The sequence below is a fragment of the Apteryx rowi genome, unplaced genomic scaffold (assembly GCF_003343035.1).
Source record: "Apteryx rowi isolate R43461 unplaced genomic scaffold, aptRow1 scaffold_59, whole genome shotgun sequence".
NCBI classification, from domain to species: Eukaryota; Metazoa; Chordata; class Aves; order Apterygiformes; family Apterygidae; genus Apteryx; species Apteryx rowi.
In genome coordinates, this window is record NW_020450860.1 from 2,308,740 (window position 1) to 2,329,708 (window position 20,969).

General features: G+C 44.1%; 1 protein-coding gene across 1 annotated transcript in view; it reads right to left on the reverse strand.

Annotated features, from left to right (window-relative positions):
- ATP11C (ATPase phospholipid transporting 11C) overlaps positions 1 to 20,969 on the reverse strand; it is a gene marked incomplete at its 5' end in the record, with an annotated part of 47,453 nt that overhangs the window by 17,782 nt on the left and 8,702 nt on the right. The window contains 18 exons of the mRNA XM_026082721.1: positions 57 to 116; positions 473 to 618; positions 2,049 to 2,151; positions 3,389 to 3,563; positions 3,917 to 4,180; positions 5,408 to 5,589; positions 6,232 to 6,335; positions 7,236 to 7,309; positions 8,823 to 8,894; positions 9,806 to 9,963; positions 10,698 to 10,859; positions 12,570 to 12,767; positions 13,721 to 13,871; positions 14,230 to 14,311; positions 14,917 to 14,981; positions 16,524 to 16,574; positions 17,290 to 17,393; positions 20,045 to 20,173. Of these exons, the coding sequence (XP_025938506.1) occupies positions 57 to 116; positions 473 to 618; positions 2,049 to 2,151; positions 3,389 to 3,563; positions 3,917 to 4,180; positions 5,408 to 5,589; positions 6,232 to 6,335; positions 7,236 to 7,309; positions 8,823 to 8,894; positions 9,806 to 9,963; positions 10,698 to 10,859; positions 12,570 to 12,767; positions 13,721 to 13,871; positions 14,230 to 14,311; positions 14,917 to 14,981; positions 16,524 to 16,574; positions 17,290 to 17,393; positions 20,045 to 20,173 (2,280 nt within the window). The remainder of the gene's footprint in view (positions 1 to 56; positions 117 to 472; positions 619 to 2,048; positions 2,152 to 3,388; positions 3,564 to 3,916; positions 4,181 to 5,407; positions 5,590 to 6,231; positions 6,336 to 7,235; positions 7,310 to 8,822; positions 8,895 to 9,805; positions 9,964 to 10,697; positions 10,860 to 12,569; positions 12,768 to 13,720; positions 13,872 to 14,229; positions 14,312 to 14,916; positions 14,982 to 16,523; positions 16,575 to 17,289; positions 17,394 to 20,044; positions 20,174 to 20,969) is intronic.

Consider the following 20,969-nt stretch of genomic DNA (forward strand, 5'->3'; position numbering starts at 1 on the left):
ACAAGTGATTCTGTGACTTGTTACCCTACCTTTATAGACATGTTACTGGAAATTACCTGCTGTGAGAATCCACAGAAGAACTGGTATAAAAATTGTGGTAATATGAAGCAAAGGTTCTGGAGAAACGAAAGACAAATGTTAGCAGGGAAGAGTCCACGTACTCACTATATGTTTGACTTCTCAATCTAAATCCAAATAACTTTTCCTATTATAGCCCTTCTTCTCAGTAGTGTTTTCTACCAAGCATAAAAATAATCCAATAAGCTTTTAGTATTTGCAGAAGACACTGGAAGACAGTCATACATCCACATTCTGCTATAAGTATCATTTTCAACCAAAAGGCATATAGAGAGCAGGGGTATCTCTCTAAGGTAAACAGATCTAGAATAGATCCTATAAAACAATACTTTTCTTCTATTATCAAAGGAGCCCACAGTGTAAATAGTGAAATAAGCTGAACACACACCCTTACCTTATAGAAGAAATACTGTACAAGGTGTGCTATTCTCACATAATATAAATGCCCATGTGCTAGTAACAATTTTCTTAAGTGTTTAAACTTTGGAACAGCGTAATCACTATTTCTTGAAGCCTGCCGTCCTTCTTTGCCTTTTATACCTGGAGACAGAAACATGGCAAGGGATTAATCTGTAAGGGACTAGAATTTGGACTGAGGCTCCCCATTAGGTTTGTTCACAGACCGCAGTATTTCAAGCCATGACAAAGCCCATATTTTCTCCCAAGTCTTCAAGCCCATAACATCTCAAACGTGCCCACAACAGGCCACCTTGCACGCCCACCTGTGGCACCTTGGGGACTGCATTTGAGTGCTCTGGTTCTATGACAATCAGATCTCAACTCAGAGTTTTTAAACCTATATTTAAGTTACTATCTGAGTTCCTATCTAAGAGAATGTGGTGAAGAGCAAAGAAAACCTGATGAAAGATAAGGAATTGGTTTCCCCGCATGCTTGCCTGCCCCTTACACAGTCTAGTTATTTCATTCCAGGTGCTCGGACTCCAGAGACATCTCCTCAGAGCTGAGCTCAAGAAAGCCAGTTTTGTTCACTCAGGAAGCATATCCACATGAATTACAATGGAATTCTATTTGCTACAGGGTAATACGACATTTCCAACAGTCAAAAATAAAGAGGTTGTCCTTTCTTTTCCATCTACCCTTCTTCAGTGGTAATAAAGATCTCTAGCACTTCCAGTACCTCTGACAGCAATCTGCAGAAACTAAGACAGTTTCCATTCTGTTGTCAGTCACACAAATTGGGCAAAACCAGCAGAACTGAGCAGCAGCCCTCGGAAAATAGGTTGACTCCCCAGTGCTGAATTATCAGCAGCTGTGATCAGCATTGCAGCGCTTTTGCAGACATCCAGGGAAGGGACAAAGGCCAATTTCAGCTCAGCTGAGATAAACAGACACAATCCCAATGAAATTCTCAGCACTAAATCTAATAGCAAAGTGAAGAGTGAGAGAAGTCACATAGTTCAGTTAAGTTAGTGCCAACCCTGTTTCCACAGAGGGCAGTAAAAGAACCCTACTGATTTTACCACTGGGTATGAAGGAGGTACAACAAGGGCAGAGGAAGATGCAAGACTGGACAATTTTATTTGTTTATTTAAAAAAAACTTGCTACAAGTTACTCATAATAAAATCTGACATCTTAACTGCATTGCATTTACAACAACTGTCATTTGTCATACATCGGTTTGCTACTCGTGCCTTTTTTCCGACCAGTAAGCAACCTTTACAACCTTGAATTTGGCCAATAGTTTTCAAACACAACATGCAGTTTACCACAGATAAAGGGCATGTCACTATCATAAAGGTCAGCAGCCTACCATGACCCCAAGCATTTACTGGGAGTGAAACTCTGGCTCCCATGAAGGCAGCAGCAGATATCTCACATTTTTCAGTGGGCTTTGGTTTAACCATTTGCAGTCAGAAACGCTGCCTGTACCTCAACAGCGAAGCCCTGTAAGGTCGATGGACTCTGGACAAGTTTTACATATCAGATTAGGTATTGTCAGGGATCTTACCTATTCCAACATGCGCTTCCAAAATCATACTAACATCATTTGCACCATCCCCTACTGATAGTGTTATTGGGCTCCCTTTTGTGTTCTTCACCATTCGCACAATCTAAAAAATTGAATTCAAAGAGGAAATCAGCAAAGCCAAAGACCTTGTTAAAAAGCTCCGGAGATCCCTACTGCCCCACTTTCAGGAGCACTTCCGAACAAGGAATCAGGCTTCTGTGGCAGCAAAACAATGCCCAGAGAGTTCAGATTAATAAAAGCCCTTGTGATTTCCTTCTCAGTCACCAACCAGAGCAAAAGCCAAGATCCAGCTTTATAGGGCTAGAAGGACAGTATTTAACAAACAAGTCACAGAGTGGTATCCTCCCCTTCCCTTCTGCCAAATCTGCTCTCCTACAAAGATGTGACCTCTCATGCATTTCACGTGGCAGTAAACAGTACCGGGAATGGGGCTAGAAACACTGTTCATCAGGCTTTTGATACTATCAGCTGTCATGGGGAAGTCATGGACTCCACTTTCCAAATTTGGAAAGGAATTAAAAGCACAAACTGTTTGTTTAATTGGCTTGTGCTTGTGGTTTCCTGCAAGCATATTTAACAAAGGTTTTGTGTTCATCTTTTGAAAGACTGGTGTGTTTCCATCACGCTCTGAAGTTTGGAAGAGACTTGCACGTAGCCTGGAGGCATCCCTGATGATTAGGATGACTAAATTTTGTTTAATGCAATGCTGCAGGAAACACAGCCTCAAACTGCCATATGGAAATAACCACAGATTATATCTAAAGGCTATTTTCTAAAAACATCTCTCTAATGAAAGAAAAGGAGCACCTGGCTAACACTTGGTGTGGAAGGTTTGTTGCTACCTAGAAGTTTTTCAAACTCGCATCATTTTCCTGTTAAATAACTCAGACTGTTATAGCAACACTGTCTCATTTTAATATTACTGAACTGGTGTGCCATTTGCATTACTTCCTGCTTCCTGTGGAATAATTAGCCGCTTCCACAAAGAAATCCGCAGCAGTCTTTTTCTGACCTTTGACATCTACTGCCCAGTGCAGCAGCCTGAATGCAGGCGGATCTCTCATGGAAGTCAAGAGCCCAAACCTGGACTGATTTACCAACAGGTTTTTTAGTACCACCTGGTGAAAGAGAAAGCAAATAAACTTCACGCAGATTCCCCATTACAGATTTTAAAGCCCACTTTACAGATCAGGTCACAAGTTCCACCCTACAGGCTGTAAGTGTGTCCTATTACCTAACGAAATGCTTCCCAGAGAAGATCCCTGGCAGCAAAGATTAGCTACACACAAGTGACAGTCAGCGAAAGCCGCAGCACGTACCTGTGCTTTCTGCAAAGGAGCCATCCGACAGCACAGGACTGCAGCACACTTCAAGCAGATTTGCAGAAATATGTTTTTGTAATTACTAGAACTGGAATCCTGAGAAGGATTGAGTATTAGTGACAGCGTTGAGCCATCTATAATCAGGCCGTATTCCTGACTGAGYGTCCAGCTTCTAGGACACAAGAAATAGAAAAAAGAAAAAAAAATAAATTTTAAGAAGTCAATCTAGCCATTTGTGCCATTTTAGCAGAAAAAGAAGTTACTTCTGTATTAAGCTTTTTCCCCACCCCTCTTTGTGACTTAGCAACCTTAAAAAGCCTGGATTTAACACATGGGGACTTCACTAAGGGAATTATATAATTAAGTTCAAAACAAACCAATACTAGAGATAATGAACAAAGGAAAGGAGCCAGCAGCAATGTAAGTAGCCAGTCCCCCATGCTACAACATGGTGGTATTTCTCTATCAAGCTTGCATCTGCAACCCATGCCATTATCCACACGCACATCCAAATTTATCACTTACCTCTTCAGGCCGCCCCGATTTTTGGGAAAGTCCTGAATCAGCTTTTTATGATATTCCATTAGTAGCTCATGGAGCCGATCCTCCTTCCTTTCGCTCTCCCCCACAGTTCTTGCCGTTAGCTCCAGCAGCTCGGTGCTGGTCTGGAAGAGCCTGCAGGCGTAGCAGGTGGATTTAGCCGTTTCCATCTTGTCTCCAGTCAGCACCCACACCTTCATGCCGGCTGCGTGCAGAGCTTCGATCGTCTCTGCTGACTGCTCCTGCAGTCTAAAAACGGAAGCAAAACGTCCCTTATCACACTTGGAGCTCCCGAGCGTCTCCGCGCGCTGATGCGCGGCACCGACCCCAGAGCCCACCGCCCCGAGGAGGGAGCTGAGCCTCGCTCGCAGCCCCCAGAGCCAGCGCGTCTTCAGGCGTTAAGAGTTGTATGGTGTTATATAGCTGGCCTGAGACTCTTTGAGGCAGTCACAGACTCTAACCACTGTTCATATCCCAGCTACGAGATGAGGTGGAGAAGCCATAATTAGCAACTGTCACTGATAAACCATGAGCACTTAATGCTTGCTGGCATATTAGCTCTCAAACTGACTTGACAGCTACATCTAGGGTACATCCCAGCGTACATAAGCACCACTAAAAACCATCTTATTTTCCATGCTACTGGAGAGAAGCAAAACAAGTTTAAAGCAGCTTTAGATTATACGTAAAGTGAAAAGGTCTGATGGCAGAATAAACAAGACCTTCCGAGAAGACTGCAGAGTTTTTCCCAGCAAGCCTATGGCAGGGATCTTAGAAATATGTTGCTAAGACAGAGCACCTTAGGGGTGTAAAGAGGCTTAACCAACACTGCCATTTAAGCCTTACAACTTCCTAAGGTATACTTATTTTACAGGTAGAAAATATAAGACAGAAATTAATCTATTGTCCCCTGGCCAGAGAGGCTACTACCACAAGAACAAGGCTTAGAACTCAGCAATCCCAAATTTTTATGTTTAGCCAAAATCATTGCCTTGTATTGCAAAAAATAAGAGCCAAAAGTAAGAGCCTAAGTTACACATGCAGTTACTATAACTGCACATAAAACTGTATTAGTGTTGATATGCAAATTGGCACTGCATGCTTAATTCACCTTCTAGAAATGTAAGTACTTCTGTAACTTCATTAATAAATCCTAATTTCTGCCTGTCTAGCCAATTTTAGCAACTAGGTACTACGTAATGGGCTGTGCCACAGAGTAATTGCCCTGAATATTTTCAATGTCAGGACGTTGCAATGACTGCCTTGCTGCTCCGTTTCTTGCAGACTGTTCTGGGTTTCATCACTGCTTTTTTCTTCCCACTTTTCCCACACTGTCCCATAATCATGCCCAAGGCGATTCCAGGCAGCACATCAAATTCACCACAGCTTGCGCTAGCGCGAACAGATCCATCCCAGCAAAGTCAGAGAAGCTGCGTCCTCTACAGGGCCTGGTCTGCACGTCGGTCATCCCTTTACCTGTCTTCTACAGCAGTAGCCCCAATCAAGTGCATGTCTGCTTCTGTGTCTTCAAAAACCTTTGCCATCTTTTCTTCTCTGTCCTGCAGAGCCATCTTAGCTTCATTAAGTTGCCTGTCAATTTTGTCATACTCCTTTTGAGTTAGCTCTTTGAATGCCACGCAAAGCGTTCGATACCCATCCTTGCAGCGGAGGGAGGGGAGAAAAAAAAAAAAAAAAAGCAGACAAGTGCTTTAAAAAACATGATTTCCACAGCTCCCAACATTAGGGTTAGTGTTTTTTCCTTGCTGTTAGTGCTTTCCATCAGCACTGACCCTGACAGCAGTGACAATTTGTTGGCTTAAGTCAAAGGGCCAGTTTCTCTATGTCCCTATGGCCACCATATGAAAGGCAGAAGGACCAGAGCAGACAGCGTGCGCCCAGAAGGGACAACATGGACCAAGCGTGGGACACCAGCCCAGTGCACAGCCACTGCTGCCAGACCCCTCCTAGGAAAATACTTCTCTTCCACCTTCACAGGCAAAACAACTATAAACTGATTGAAAGATCTCTCTCACCAGAGAAAAGATTGTTATTGTTACTTCTATTTTTAACTTATTTGGGAGATGCTTGGACACAACTGCAATTAATACCATATAAGTATATCAAAAGTCAAATAAATGTGGAAGCCAAAGATATAAAAAAGGAAAGACGACTGGCTTCAAAACAATAAGAAGTGACACTCACATTTTCAATACTTTCCTCCAAAGCAAGGTCACATCCCTATTTTTGGAATAAGGCTTTCCTGATTCCAGGAGCCAGCCAAATTCCATCTACGTTCTTACCATAGCATTGCGGTCTACGTGGACTTTAGTTTGTTGAATTTCTTCTTGTTGCACTCTTGGAAAAATAGAAGAGTCTGCTCCTTTACAGAAGAGAAGCAACTTTCCTAAAACAAAGTTATAAACAGTTTATAGCATTCAAAACCTGTAGAAGTACTTAACAGACATTGGCTTCAATATCCAGCAAATGATGCAGAGGAAGAAATCTGGCAGAACTACAGAAAGAACTACTAGACAGGGTTGCCTATTGAAAGATGCCTGACACTAACCTGTCTGAAACCTTGTTTGACTTTAATACCTTGGGCTGGAATATCAGAAGTCAGTGTCTGCCTCTGAGTAAACTTCCTGCAAAAGGCTGGACAAAGCAGTTTATTTTTTCCTATGTTAAAGCCCTAGCATTTTGGCAGGGTGCAGGGTAAAGCTACAGTGTTCCCTACTTTTGGGAACTGAAATTTGAGAAGGATGGTTACCTCTTTTTTTTTTTTTTTTTGCACACTATTGGCATTTCCACTCAGGGGAAGGTGTCAGATCTCCTCTTGGTTCTCCCCTGTGGTTGTACGTCAGGCTGGAACGTGGCAAGCGACAGCAGGGCATCCTCTGCAGGTCACTGTCCCCATCCCTCCCTTATCTGCTGGCAGCGCGAGGGAGRAAGCTCGCCAGTTTAAACGCAGAGGAGACAAGAGATGGGACAGCAAGGAAGAGGAACAGACCAGGGTGAGTGGACAGCCTGGGACTTGACACAGGCAGCATCTGCTGGGCACAGAGCGCACGTGTGGCCAGTTACCAGAGGTCAGCTCGTGTGTATTAAGTAGCTGCCTTTGGTAACCTCTACTGGGTCAGAGCCCTCACCTACTAAGTTAATCTGATAGGCCTGGAAAACCTTCAGCTTAGCTTCTCTGAATTACAGTGTGCAGCACTACACACATTCGGTACGGGAACAAGGCAAACTTGTATTTGTGTGTACGTGCACACATCTACGGGAGACCAGGAACGAGTTTTAACTGTACCTGCAGTGGTTCTCACAATGACGCTCATACGACGACGGACAGGATCAAAGTTCAGTACATGCAGAAGTTGGTACCTTTCAGAAAACAAGAAAGGATTGAGCTTAGACTTGGTAGAAGAAAAATAACTATTTGAGACAGAAAATCACGTAATAATCTGCAAAAATCTATACACTCTACAAATCACAGCACCCACTCGGCGATGTACTTTTTAAAGCTTCTGAACAGATCTTAGCTACGATTCACTCGTACGCAGCAACTGAACAGCTCCCAAAGGTAGCACTGGGGGCTCAGCAGGAAAACGGAGCGGAAGAGCTCTAGTGCTGCTCTGAAGACAGGGTTGAGGGTAGGGACACACGAGAGAACTACCACAAGGCAAAGCTTTGGATATACTGTGAACCAGCTATACTCCACTAACTGCCCACGAGCACGTTCCTCGTTGCAGTGAAAATGAGGTAATGCGCCCCGCAAAGCAGACGGAGGCTAAGACTCCATTGCTTTTACTATAAAATAGGAGCATGCATACCTACTAAGATACATACCTACTAAGTAGCTGATGCAATGCAAGCTCGCTCACTGGTTTGTCCTCCTACATAGTATCCCCCCCATTTGCATGTTCCAAACCTCAAAATGCTGGGTTTGCTTTTCTTTTCACTGCAGGACAGCGAGCCCAAGGTTCGGATACTCCTGATCCTCAGAGCTGCACGCAGTCCTCCAGGGAGGCCCTGCGGTGCAGCTGCCCCACGCGTTACCCCACGGCACAGTACCGACAGGGCTGCCTGCAGGCCGGGAACACCACGTGCGACACTGTTTGGGACAGGGCACTGTTCTGCTCAGCGTCAGAACTGGGTGGGAACGAGGAGCTGCCCCAGCCCTTCCCAGGCCAAGGTCCCGCGGGGCCACCAAGCCACCAGGCACAGGCGCAGCGCAGCAGGCTGGCGGGGCACCACACGCTGCACACGGCGACATTAGCTCTTGCATTTAATTAAGACATTTCAACATAAGCAGAGTAAGAAGTGAAACTTGCTTGTGACGGCAAGTTCTAGGGGAGCAGTTAGATTCGGTAATTAATTCTCAGCTGCTCTCATGCTTGCAGATGTCATAGGCGTTGTTAGCACAGGGTAAAATCTAATTCAGTTCAGGAATGGGAAAAAAAGTTACAGTGAAAGCATGCTTACACAAGGGAGCAACTTCACGCAGCTCAGGCGTTCAGAGTATCCTGCTCTGAGGCCCAGCCACTGTCCATAAGGTTATCAACCAATCCATGAATCGAGGGAGCTATCCGGACAGGCAGATACTGATGAAGGATACACACACACTCAAGGGACCTGAATTTAGCCTCCACTAGAATTGACTGCAGATTTTTGCAAGCAAGCCTTTCTGCCTTTTCTTTGCTGTCTTGCAATTTGTAAAATGAATGAATGTTTGTGCAGGTCAGTAACTGGTCTGACAACCCTTGCTGAACAGCTCTGACCCTGTCTCATTTGCCACACAGCCTGAATTTAATTAAACCACGTGAGAGCCAGTGCTGAGCAGAGTCCGTTCAATTATTATGAGCAATATTCCTTGCCAGGCTTCCATGGCACTTACATTTCAGTTTCATTCTTTTGGTTTTGTATTTTCATGAAATCATTTTCAAGTCCTAGAAAAGTGAAACCATACCTGTCAATAAACAAGAGGACAGAACAACATTGAAAACATCTATTAGCACGTATTATATATTAGCAATGTTTTTATTTCATGTTCTGTACTGCAGAGGAGAGCAGAGAAGTTAAAGCCCAAGCTAAAAAGCTCTGCTGGATGTGTGCTTGCTCCACGCAGAGCCAGCTCTGATGCTTTGGCATTGCTCCCATAAGCAGGGGAGCCAGGCACTGCAATGCACAGGCACCGAGACGCTCTGGACTCGGTCCCCAGGGCTCCAGCAGATTTACAAGGCACAAGCAAGTATACGGCTGCAACAGCCCTACTCTTAAAAGAAAAAAAAAAAAAAGAGGAATTAGCAATAACATCTTAAAGAACTCAAATGCGGGTTTCACAAGAGTAACCCACATAATTATTATTTTGCCACCGCACACAAAGGAAGCAATTTAGGCACAGTATTCACATAGTATATATATGTACCACATAGTAAATACTGTCCCTTTCTCGGGCATTAGGACAGAACCTGCACACGCCTGCGTGAGCTCCAATAAATGAGCCTGTCTCCTACTTCAGGCACTGCAGTGCTTTGGGACTCCTCTTAGCGAATGCAAACCCAGGCTTCTTGAAAAGCTGCTCAGTAAAGACCATTTGTAGAACAGCACTTTTACGGAAAAACTTATTCAAACCCAAAGACTCATGTGACTTCACAAGGCTGTTGGTCAGGCCTGGGGTTGGTACTCCAACATGCTTTCCAAACACCTGCAGTTTATCAGTTTGAGCACCTCATTAGAGAAAAGGGTCTACTACTTTCAGGTAACCTTCACCTCCTTCCCATTACGTCAGCTCAGACAAAAAAACAAAAAACAAAAACCAACCAAACAAAAAACCCCCCACAACACCACCAACCAAACACACAACCTTAAAATTCTTACTTTTTTGCACCCTTCACCAAAGCAATTTCATCTGGGGAAGAGGAGATGTAGGTACATTTGTGTTCCGGATGTCCTATCAATCCATCCACCTGGTCTCCTTCTTTGATTTGAACAGTATGGCACAGGCACAAGGCACGCAGGAACAGCTCTTCTCGACACTAGGCAGAATCAGAGGAAGGGTTCGTTACAAACTTCAGTTCACGTATCAAGCCCCACCTCAAAGTCCTTGGTCATAGTTGTTTTTAAAAATATGCATACACAAAAATTGCCACCAAGACAAATAACTTGGGTTTTTCAGAATACTAACTCGTCAGACAGGGATTTCAGAGAAGCCCATATTAGACAGTCAGCAACCAACTCCCTCCAGGCACTTCCCCCTTGGACCAGTGAAGGGTTTCAGAGGTACATGACATGCCTTAGTTCAAGGCCAGTTAAGCGCAACTGTTAAATAGCTGCTTCGACACTTCAGCACTATGTAGTGTTGTCTCAGTGATGGAGAAAACATAAAAGTCGCAAGAATTGATCCATTATTGCTAGACGTTACCCTATGCAAGCTCAGTGAATTGTCAAGGCAGGACCAAACCCAAACCCAAACCTCCAGAACACCTACAAACCATGGGGTTTGTATATATATTCCATACATACATATATATACACACACACACACACACGCATATATATGTATGTATATATTCATGATCCCTGTTCTTTCTTCTCTCTTCCCTCCCCCCTCCCCAACCAGCTAGCTCCAAATGTTGGTTCAGAAGCTGTCAAACTGGGCAATGCTCAAACCCTGCACCTGAATTTGTGCTTCCACACTAACAGATCAATTAATTTCTCAGCCTGGAGCTGACAACAGAAAACCTAAGTTATCACCACACAGACTCCTTACCTTCTCTGCTTTGCCATAGTATTTTAGGGGTCCATCAGTCTGAGAGAAACCATCAGCCTCTGCCATGCAGTCTTTGTACTTATGTCCATCTATGCAGCACTCTATGAACTCCATGCTGTTTTCCGTCAAGGTCCCAGTTTTGTCTGTGAACACATACTCCACCTAAAAGCAAGCAGGCAGCAGTTCTCACTGCATTTCCACCTTCCATTGCTGTGCAAAGAGCCATGCTGTAGAAGCAGACACCCCAAAAATGAAAGGCTGGGCCATTTTAATACATCTGAGCCAATCCTGGAGAATCCTTTTCCGCTTTCCTAACCTGGACCCCAAAAAGATGCATGTGCCCCAAGTGAGTTAAATCACCATACACTTTAACTACTGCCTTCCTCAAAGCAACTCCCTTGTTTCCCAGTCCACTTCTCAGATGGCTAGAGGCAGCTCCTGGAGACTTAAAATCCATCTCAAGGCCCTTAGCTTTTCCTCATCCTCTTTATTTGTTACCTTGCTATAGTTTCTGATGATTATAGAGCTGCTACTGCAGGTTTACTGCCTCCTTTGTGGGATTTTCATCTTAGTGGTATATTTAAATTAGGTAATTTTTGCTCCAAATTGAACAAACTGAGCAAAATAAAAGCAGGAGGCACTGCRCCTGCACCACGCACAGCCTCTGCTGACATGGATAAGCAAAGAGGAGCTAGCAGCTACCTAAGGGCTCCGGCAAAACCAGCAGCAGTGTGGATGCATGAGCATTACGGGCCCAGAGAGATGATTGGGTAGACGTTATTTTCACTAATCCTTGAAAGAGAGAGAGGATTTTTATTTATAATTGAAGCAGTGAAAGCAAACCATCCTGACATGCACAGTGCTGCACTTGACATTCCCCAATACGGAAACAATTCGCATGACCCAATTCCTACTCTTTCATACACTATTTATAACCTTACCCATTTCACAAAGTGAGTAGAATCACATTAAATGGAAACTGCCACCAAACCAGCTGAAGTTCTGCACTGACAGGACCACGACTGACTGGCAAAATAAGGTTTCTTATTAAGGAGACCATTAGGGACTCTTGCGGCAGTGGCCTTCTAATTATTTTTCAGAGCTATCAGCATGCTGGAACAAAAACAGCAATCAATTTTCTCCCTGTCCTGCTCCACACCGAGAACTGATTTTCTTCAGTCTTAATTAAATACAGCAAGGCTTTTAATTTCTGCTTAAGCTTTCTTGTTAGAGTAGTGGTATAACGACAAGACACCATGGTTAATCACTTCTTCAGGTTCCTCTGTACAAAAGAAGTATCACAATACTCAATTTAGGTCAACACTCCAAAGATTTTGTACTTCTGTTTTATGGTTTTCAACAGAATATCCCAACAGCTATGGTGAGGGAGGTGGAGAGGGGGAGAGAGACTATCGAGCAGGAGAGGGCATCTGAGGCACAGTCATCTAAGTCCACAGATGCAGAAAGAGTTACCAAAAGTGACAAACAACACCATGCCGCCTCCTCCTCCACCGACGAGACACGCGCCGTCTGCCACAGTGAGCACAGAGCGGTTTGCCGGCTCAGAGTGGAGAGAAAATCCTCTCCGTCATGCCCTCCCTTGGCGCAAGGGACTCCAGCCCTGCTGCTCCTGCCGGGGCACTGGACACGTTCACACAGGGAAACGGCAGGTTTTACAGAAAAATCCTCCCTTGAGTCACTGACTAATGTGTCTGGTCCACAGCCCCACCATGGAGAGAAGGGATGGTGCACGCATGGTGTTCACGCTGGTGTTAAGAGCACACCCTTCTGCCTCGCCTTCCTGTCCCAGGCACTCTGCTGCCAATACAGCCAATTTTAGTTAAAGCAGATACAAACAGAGTACATTCTGACCTGCCCGAGCTCTTCATTCAGGTCCGAGGTGTTCACCAGCGCGCCTTCTTTAATTTCTTCATCATACATCTCCTTATCCCAAGAGATGAAGAAGGAGCCCAAGAACTTCTGCATCTCTACTGTAACATACATGGAGACTGGGATAATAAAATTGAACAGGACCATGAATGACAAGAAGTCCGTGAACATCCTCAAAACCTGTAATGGAAAAAAGGAGAGGAAGATGCAGTCTGTCCCTGAGTTAGGTCTGATGGGCATAGATTTAGTTTACAGAACACCTCCAAGGTTTTAGACAGCTTTTTTTCCTAGGGTTAGAGGAGAAAAAAAAAAAAAGCCAATGAAAAAAAAGTGAATATAGCTAAGGTGCAGGGCCAAAATCTATTTTTCTTCCATGTAGAAAATCTTTGTCTTCTGCAGATCTATGAGGGTATATTATGGAAGTGTATTTCAGTGTTTCATAATGGCTAAAGCTATGTTTTATTCAAGTATACTCCTATAAATGCTATAGGCTGATTCTGGTCTCAAGTTACTGGAAATGAGGAGCAAGTGGTCTGAGCCCAGCGAAGCCATGACCAAGGAACAACCGATTCGGTGACATCCCTGTAAGTCCTCCTCAGTAACCAACCAAATCAACTGCTTGCCCCGCACACACATGCTCACTCTTTCAGGCTTGGCCACCTGTGTCTCAACAAGTTTAAGAGCCTAGCTGACATGGCCTCAACTCAAGTTTATCTACTCAAAGCTGAAAGGTAGCTCGAGTTCAGATAAGGATTCAGGTTAAATCAGCTACTGCATTTATATAATATTTCTGCACGGTGCAAATGATGTTCTCTGCCTGCTGTCAGTAACTGGCATGCATTCACTTTTCTCCAGGGTAACTGGGATGCCAGCGCACAAGCCGGCTTAGCAGCAGGCCTGGCTAAGAGCATTGCTTTGCCTTACCCCACACAATCATTCTTGTGCACAAGCAGGAATAAGGTAGGCAGCAACTGAGATAGGAAACAAATACAAACAGGAGAGACCGAAGTAAACGACAGCACTTCCAAAGAGCAAGCAAGGAACCGTAGGGCTGGCAGCAGACATTATCATGTTAAATAAAACTGTCAGAATAAATAAAACTGGAGGAGGTGCTGAAATACAAATTTCTTTACCTTGAACGTCTCTCTCTCTTTCTTAGTCTTTTCATTGTACCAAGGCTCATCATTAAACGGATTACTCTGCCAGACATATTTCAGAGTTGTGCACACCGTAGCTTTGCTCAATAGGATGCATAAATACACTATCAAGAAAGCGTTGATAGATCTGAAAAAYAGGTTTCTCTTTAAAATTCTTGCAGCTATTTTTAATAGAAAATTATGCAAATAAGCAGGAACAAAACTTCCTTACTTTTAAGGAGGGAATTATAGAACAACTGCTTTTGACAGTGCTGATACTCAGGGTCAGTTCATATATTTTAACAGTTCTTAGTTTTTTAAAATAAAGAAAAACTACTAAATGATGCAGCTTCTTGAAAGATATGCTTAATCAAATACACAGATTTTCTATGCAATCAGAGAGCATCTGAAACAAAAGGCAGCAGATTAGGGGATTATTTCTGTACAAATCATCCATGAAAAAAACCAACAGCTTTTACCGATTTTTTCCTACTATAAATACTCACTTTTCTACAGCAGAACGTTTCTGAGATTTCCCTTGGTAGTTCAAAGCCATTTTCGTTTCCATTCCAGTATAGACTGCAACTCCTACCGAATATTAAAGCAGAGCTCATAAGAGACTTGCAACCCAAGAGGGATCCAGCTCTCCCTTAGCCAGAAGGGGCATCAGTGGTTACATGCAACTTGATTCTCAGTTCACAAAAAAGGTATTACCTAAGGGCTGTGCAGCTACAGGAGCCTCAGCAGCTGCTAAGTGACATTAATTGCATATATCCCTGAGCATGGCTCAGGAGCCTGGGAACCACGTGTGGTTAGGAAAAGGGTTAGCCTTCCACCCCGGCCTGCATCCTAAATTACAAATGTCTACGACCGAGATAACAGCACAGATTTTCAGCAAAGGATTTGGAAACAACTCCCTACTCTTTATACATCAGGCAGAAAGGGAAAAGCTCGCTCAGGTATACTAACTCAGCCTACACAGCTTGGCAGCATTGCGGACAACCAGCATCTCCAATCTCACCCTCAAAATTTTGCAGTCAGCTTGCATATGAATGTGACTGTAGAGTCCTGGCAGACAGGCTGTAGATAAGCATTTTCCCCTCCCTAGATTTAGTGCTGAACATCTACGTTTGTCTGCTAGCATTGCTCATCAGAACTATGTAAATAAAAATAAATAAAAAAAAATTGTTCACCATAGATCTTCTTGGTATTTTTGAGGGTAGCACCTTTCAGCAACAGGTTTTCAGGACCCAAAGACCTGAACATAAAAGAAATAACATTACAGCACTGAAAACATGTTCAAACTTCTTTATAATTCAAACCCAGACATAAATTAAAAACCTAAACAGAGGTTCTTAAGATCTGATTACCTGACTTGTATATTGGGAATTGTTTGACTTTGCCTGTTTTGCCCTTTACGTACTTTCATTTCCATTTGATCTTATACGGACTATTCTTGGTGTTCAAAATTCCAGATTTAATGGTGCATTTCAAGTCAGGATTTTGAGAATAAGTGCAGACATTCAGAACTAATAATATATTCCAGTACTTTTATAAAAACCTGATTATAAAAGTGGCGAATACCTATCAATTTGCACACAGGCAATCAAATGGCACCATGAAAAGATGACTGCTTCTTCCCTCGCCCCTTTCCACTCATGTTTCCATTTCTCTTTGGAAATCCCACCCATGACCCTCTGCTGCTTCTGTTTCTTCAATCAATCAGGCACTAGATTATCTGACTGCAAATATCTAAACAAGCRTTTTCTGTCCCATCACTGAGGATTTCTGTGTCGCAGGGAGCATTCAAGGCAACCATCCATCTCTCGGTCCCAAAGACTTCACCCTGTAGGTTTTCTGGTAAATCTGTCACAGCATGAAGCATGACAGGCACCACACCGAGGACAGAAACGGTCCATCTGGCTTTGAAGATGTCACACAACCCTCCTTGCCTATTCTTGCTGAAACACCTTGATTGCTGTAGAGGCTCCTGCTTTCCCAGAAGTASCAGTCCCTCGCGACTGCCTGGTGAATTTGTTCCCCACCAGACCGTTTCAGACCAACTGTATGAGGACCAGAGCTGCCCTCCAGTCTAGGCTCTTCACAGCACTGGGCCCATTCCCRTTTTCCCTGCCCCGACGACATCACTACGCACGGTAAAAGGGTGTTTTGCTAATACGGACAAGTTACCGGTCCTCAGACTGGAAAAGGAACTAATTAATTCCCCAGCTCATCTGCAGAGCAGCGGCTTTCTGGAGAGCAGACGTGGAGAGCATCACACCACGCTTTGCTCCTGCTGGCTGTTATTTCAGCAGGGGAAGGAAGCTAAGGGTGATCCTGCACTCCAGAGGCTTTGGGCTCGAGATGCCTGTCAGACTTGCTCACCCCTAAGGCCACGAAGGACAGCTCTTGCAGGGACAAGAGAGGATGAGAAGAAATGCATGTTCTTTTACATCACGTGAGCCCTCAGACCTGCAAACTCATCTTGCACCCATGGTCTCCTGGGTCATTTCTTGGAGGCTCTAGCAGCTAAGAGCTGAGACTTAGAGATTGTCTACAGGTTTCACTCCAAGTTACCAAAAGCTTCCCAAATCACCAGTAGTGGTACAACTGAATCACTGAGTGGCAGAAGAGAGCAAGTGGAGAGATAAATTATAGGCCTCCTTTAATAAACAAAATATTTGGAAAAGTTAAAGAAAATGGACGTTCCCTAGTGATGGTAACAAGTTCAGACCCTTGAACTTTGATACAGATGCCTAACATCTTTGAGCAGGGCCAGCAAAACAGCCAAAAGACTAACCTGGCTACAGGTTCTTGATTACTTCTGTAGATAATAATTCTTCCAACAAATCTGCAATAAAAATAAGAAACTTTTATTATAATACAATATTAACACATGTTTATAAAGAGCGACCATAAGCATATTCAACATTGTCAGGAGATGGGAACAAACATGCAGATTAGTACACTTGAGAGCCTCCCACTTCAGAGGGGTCCCTGCATGCAGGACGGACAGACGACTGCCTGCCATCCAGCCAGCGCTGCTCTTCCCGTCACCGCTCCTCAGGGGAGCGGTACTAACTGACTGCACATATGCGCTCCTGTTTCACTTACAAAGTAAAAGACATCGCAGCAAATCTCCTTCAAAGGATTTAACCACGAAGACACCTTAATCCCGAAACCAAGTTCAGGCCAATGCATTTTTACTTAGAGTGCACACTCGCCTAAGAATAGGTGCATGGACCACTACTACAAGCTTAGCTGACAAAAAAATAACTCGTTACACCATGACAGGCATTTCACTAGAAATGTTTTACTCTAAGACTGAGCCCTGAAGAAGGCTGGCTTTGACTTTGCCATGCCTGGTCAGAAAGGAGGCCAGCAGCTTATCACCACCTTCAAAAAATCTTTCGCTCTTAGATGAAAGGCAAACACGATTCACCTTGCTGACCTGCAGCTTATTAGATCCCTATCTAGCGTGGCTCRGGCATTCGTAGGAAAACGACACCAGGCAGCTAACGCCAGGCCGGGAGAAGACGAGGAGCAGGGGCTGCTGTCATACTCACTTGTAGAGGTCCGGCTGAGGCTGTTCACATTCGATAGTGGCAGTAAGGGAGTCTATGGCTTCGTCCGTACAGAGCACGGTGGTGTCCCGCACCGCGTAATGAGTCTAGGCAGAGACAGCACAGGCGTGACCATCAGGAGCCCGCCAGCCCTGCCACTTACCGGTAACACAACCCATGCTCGAGCGCTCRGTAGTTTTAGCAAGTTACTCAAAACGTTGCTGCGTAGAAAAGGCTTGGGAGAACGAGCCGCTCGTCCGAGCTCTCGCCCCTCTCCTACAAAACACCCGAAGTGTCTCAGCTGAAGACTGAAGTTAATACGCTTAAAAGAAACCATAGCGGGAAGGAGCCGTTAGACATCTGTTCAGCAAGGAATGCACTAAAAAAAAAAAAAAAAAAAAAGGAATAACTTGGGTTTTTCCCCCAGAGCGCTAAGCCCGTGAGGCTTGCCGGCTCCTGCGACCCCAGTTTGCACCAAGGGGAGACTGCGGTGCTCCGCGCTGGGGAGGGCCCCCGCGGCACCGGCCCGGGCTGCTCCTGAAGGTAATTAGAAGCCGGCTCCGGTGCCAGGGGACCAGGCAGAGCACCGACAGACTCAAGGCTATTTTTAGCAGCTGCTGCTGCGAAGGTTCATCTCTCACAATTAACTGGAAAGCCCACGAAGGATCCACCCACTGCCTTCAAGGCTCTATTTATAGGCGCTACTTAGAGCTCTAAATCACTCCGGGCTCTTAGACAGACAGCCTTAATCCATCTTCGTAAACAAATTCATTAAAAAGCTTCCTCAGCCCATTACATTTGTGTTCCTCTTATTGTGCATCCTGGGAGGAACCGTGACATTACACGCATTGCATTCATGATGTTATAAATACCCACCTTAATGCACTTTTGGTATTCTGCCTGGGTTTACATAATAAAAGCATGCACACATGTGCAATTCTGCTATAAATCATAGCYTTTGTGAAACAGAACTGAAACCTGGTCATACAAGGCCCAGCAGTGAATCAGACCCTTCTGTTAAGGTCTGCGTCCACTGTTCCTGTAACCATGGACACTGAAAGCACTGAATGATACCTCAAAGCAGCCTCCTAATCGATAGCAGTCCCTTTGCTTATTTAGAAAATGCATCTTCTTTTACCTAACATATGACCAAAGATTCCTGCTTCAAAAGACAGAACTCTGCCAAAATCCACTGTATAATTCCACCTCAGTTTTATGTAGTTAGGAATCTTTCTCCATAAGCATGATCTGACACATACCAAATACCAGAAAAGTATCCAACAGGTAGGCAGCAAGTATCAGTGTACATGAGGTTTTGGAGTACATRAGCATGCTTCCCTAGCCCTAGTTTTGCGGAAAGCCTGGTTCTTGACATTAGATCTATGTCCCCAAACAGCACTCGCTGTTCTATCCTTTCCCTGCCCCACTCTCTTCAAACTTTCATTTTCCATTTTCATCTTATCAAGAAACAGGAGACAGCTCCCAATCATCTACAAGAATTCACAAACCAAGAAAAAAAACCATATATATATAGATAGATACACACACACATGCTGCTTAAAATAGAAATTTAGCATTCCACTTAGACTCAAAAGTTAGTAAGAGCTGAGACTCTCGAAGTTATGTTAACTCATGCATGTAACGTACTTGATGTTAATAAACAATTGCCTGTTTAATATGGTTATCTATTTTTGGCCTGAAGCAGCTTCAAAGCTCCATTCCTCTTTGCTAGTGTAACTAGCATAATACATTAATACAGCATCAGCACCTACATGTGATTTTTAGTATCGACTAACAGCCACCCATAAAGAGAGCAGCTGTAGACCCCTTACATTTCATGAGATCAGTGATGGTATTTCCACCAACTTCAGTGAACTGGAATTAATCATGTAATTTTAAAGTAACTTCCATTTTTCCTAAGCAGTTGCTAACAACTGTACAAATATTTATCAAATACAAGTGCAAACAAGTTTTCATGTCTTCTGACATACAGAATTTTTTTTGTCATTGCTTCTTTCCCTAGTTTGGGGAGGTGGGAAGAATAAAGAGAAGAAAACAAACTAAGGAAGAGATTCATTCTGAGCAGGACAAATGCCAAATTTCACTTCTTGATTCAGGAATTGGGGAGGGGAGGAGGATACATTACTTCTGTGGAGTAAAAAACACAGGGATTTTTTCCTCACTTTGGTGAGGGAAGAAAAAAAATCCATAAATGAATCATAAGATATTGCCTTAAGTAGTCCTGGATTTCACTGAAAAAGTTCTGGCAAACAACAGAAGCATTTACAAGTACTAGAAAAGGGAGCTGGAAGTTCAAGCAACTGCCCTCCCTGCTTCACCTATGCACCAGACCTCACGACACGGGACACAAAATGGGAAGCGGCATCCTGCTTCCAGGGATGGGCCATACGGCAGGGAAGCCATATCCACAAAAACCAATTCCGTTTGGGGCAATGCCAGGAGAAATGGCTGTTTATAAAACACATGCACACACATACAAACACAAAAAAAGGGAAAAAAAGAAAATAAAGAAAATAAACAACCCACAGAGCACTTTGGTGCTGACTCACTGGATGAGCAAATGTAGGGAACGGATGTTAAATATAGCCAAGTCACCATGAGGACTGGTGCCGTGGGAGCATCCTCCAATTAATCAAACAGACATACGCATTGCACAAGCACTGACTTCAGCTGCAACTAAAAGCATCTGTACACCACGAGCAGCGACTCCTGAACGCAGCACATCCATCCTYGTCACCTTGAAATTCGACTCGCCATCAAGACTGGCTGTAGTGACGTAACAGGTCCCGTCAACACTACTTGAGGCCAAAAATATCAAGTCACAAGGGAAGGTCTCATCTGCTTTCACTTCTACTATGTCTCCGACCTGGAAGAAAAGAAATGTTTAAATGAACCACTTCATAAAGCCCTTCAGGTTATTATTAGAGGATGGCAGATTTAGCTTCTCTCAAAGTCTAAAAGAAATCATGTTCACTAAAAGGGAAATCAGAGTTCACAATGATAAAAAAAACACACACACACACACACACACACACACACAGAAAACCACCCACAATCCAAAGTGACTCAGTAACTCACCTTTCACAAATGAAAACTGCTGCATGAAACTAGCTACAGTCTCTGCAACAGCAACAAGGCATCAGAAATTAGGAGCCTGGGCATTTATCCATTTACAGGAGTACCACACTTCTAATCCCTTAAATACGAGGCAGTTTTCTGCCACCCTTTCCATAGGGCATAGGATTTGTGTTGAGAAGAGGTACTTAACTACATAACAGTAAGACTCGGGTTCTTGAATTTTCTTGTGTACCCCCTTCTGTGTCCCCAGGTCTTCTCAACTCTAGCTGCTACAGACATGCCCTAGCTATTTTTTACTAGCCTCTGAAGGAGCAGGGTTTCAGGTTTTCCCCCTTCTCTTTTTTCCCCTTAAGACGGAACTTTTTCGCAGCTACTGYGTGTTTTTCCCTAGCTTGGAAAACCCCTCCCTGCCAGGACAGGGAGCGCGCTGCAGCTACGACAAGGAAAGCAAAGGTTTAAGCTTATTTTGTAGTTGAGACAGTCTATTCAGTAACACCTATCTCTGCGAATACAGTTTGCTCCCCAGGGTCTCCTTGCCGCGCACGAGGCCTGCGGGCCCAGCTGCACCGCTGGGCAGAGGCAGC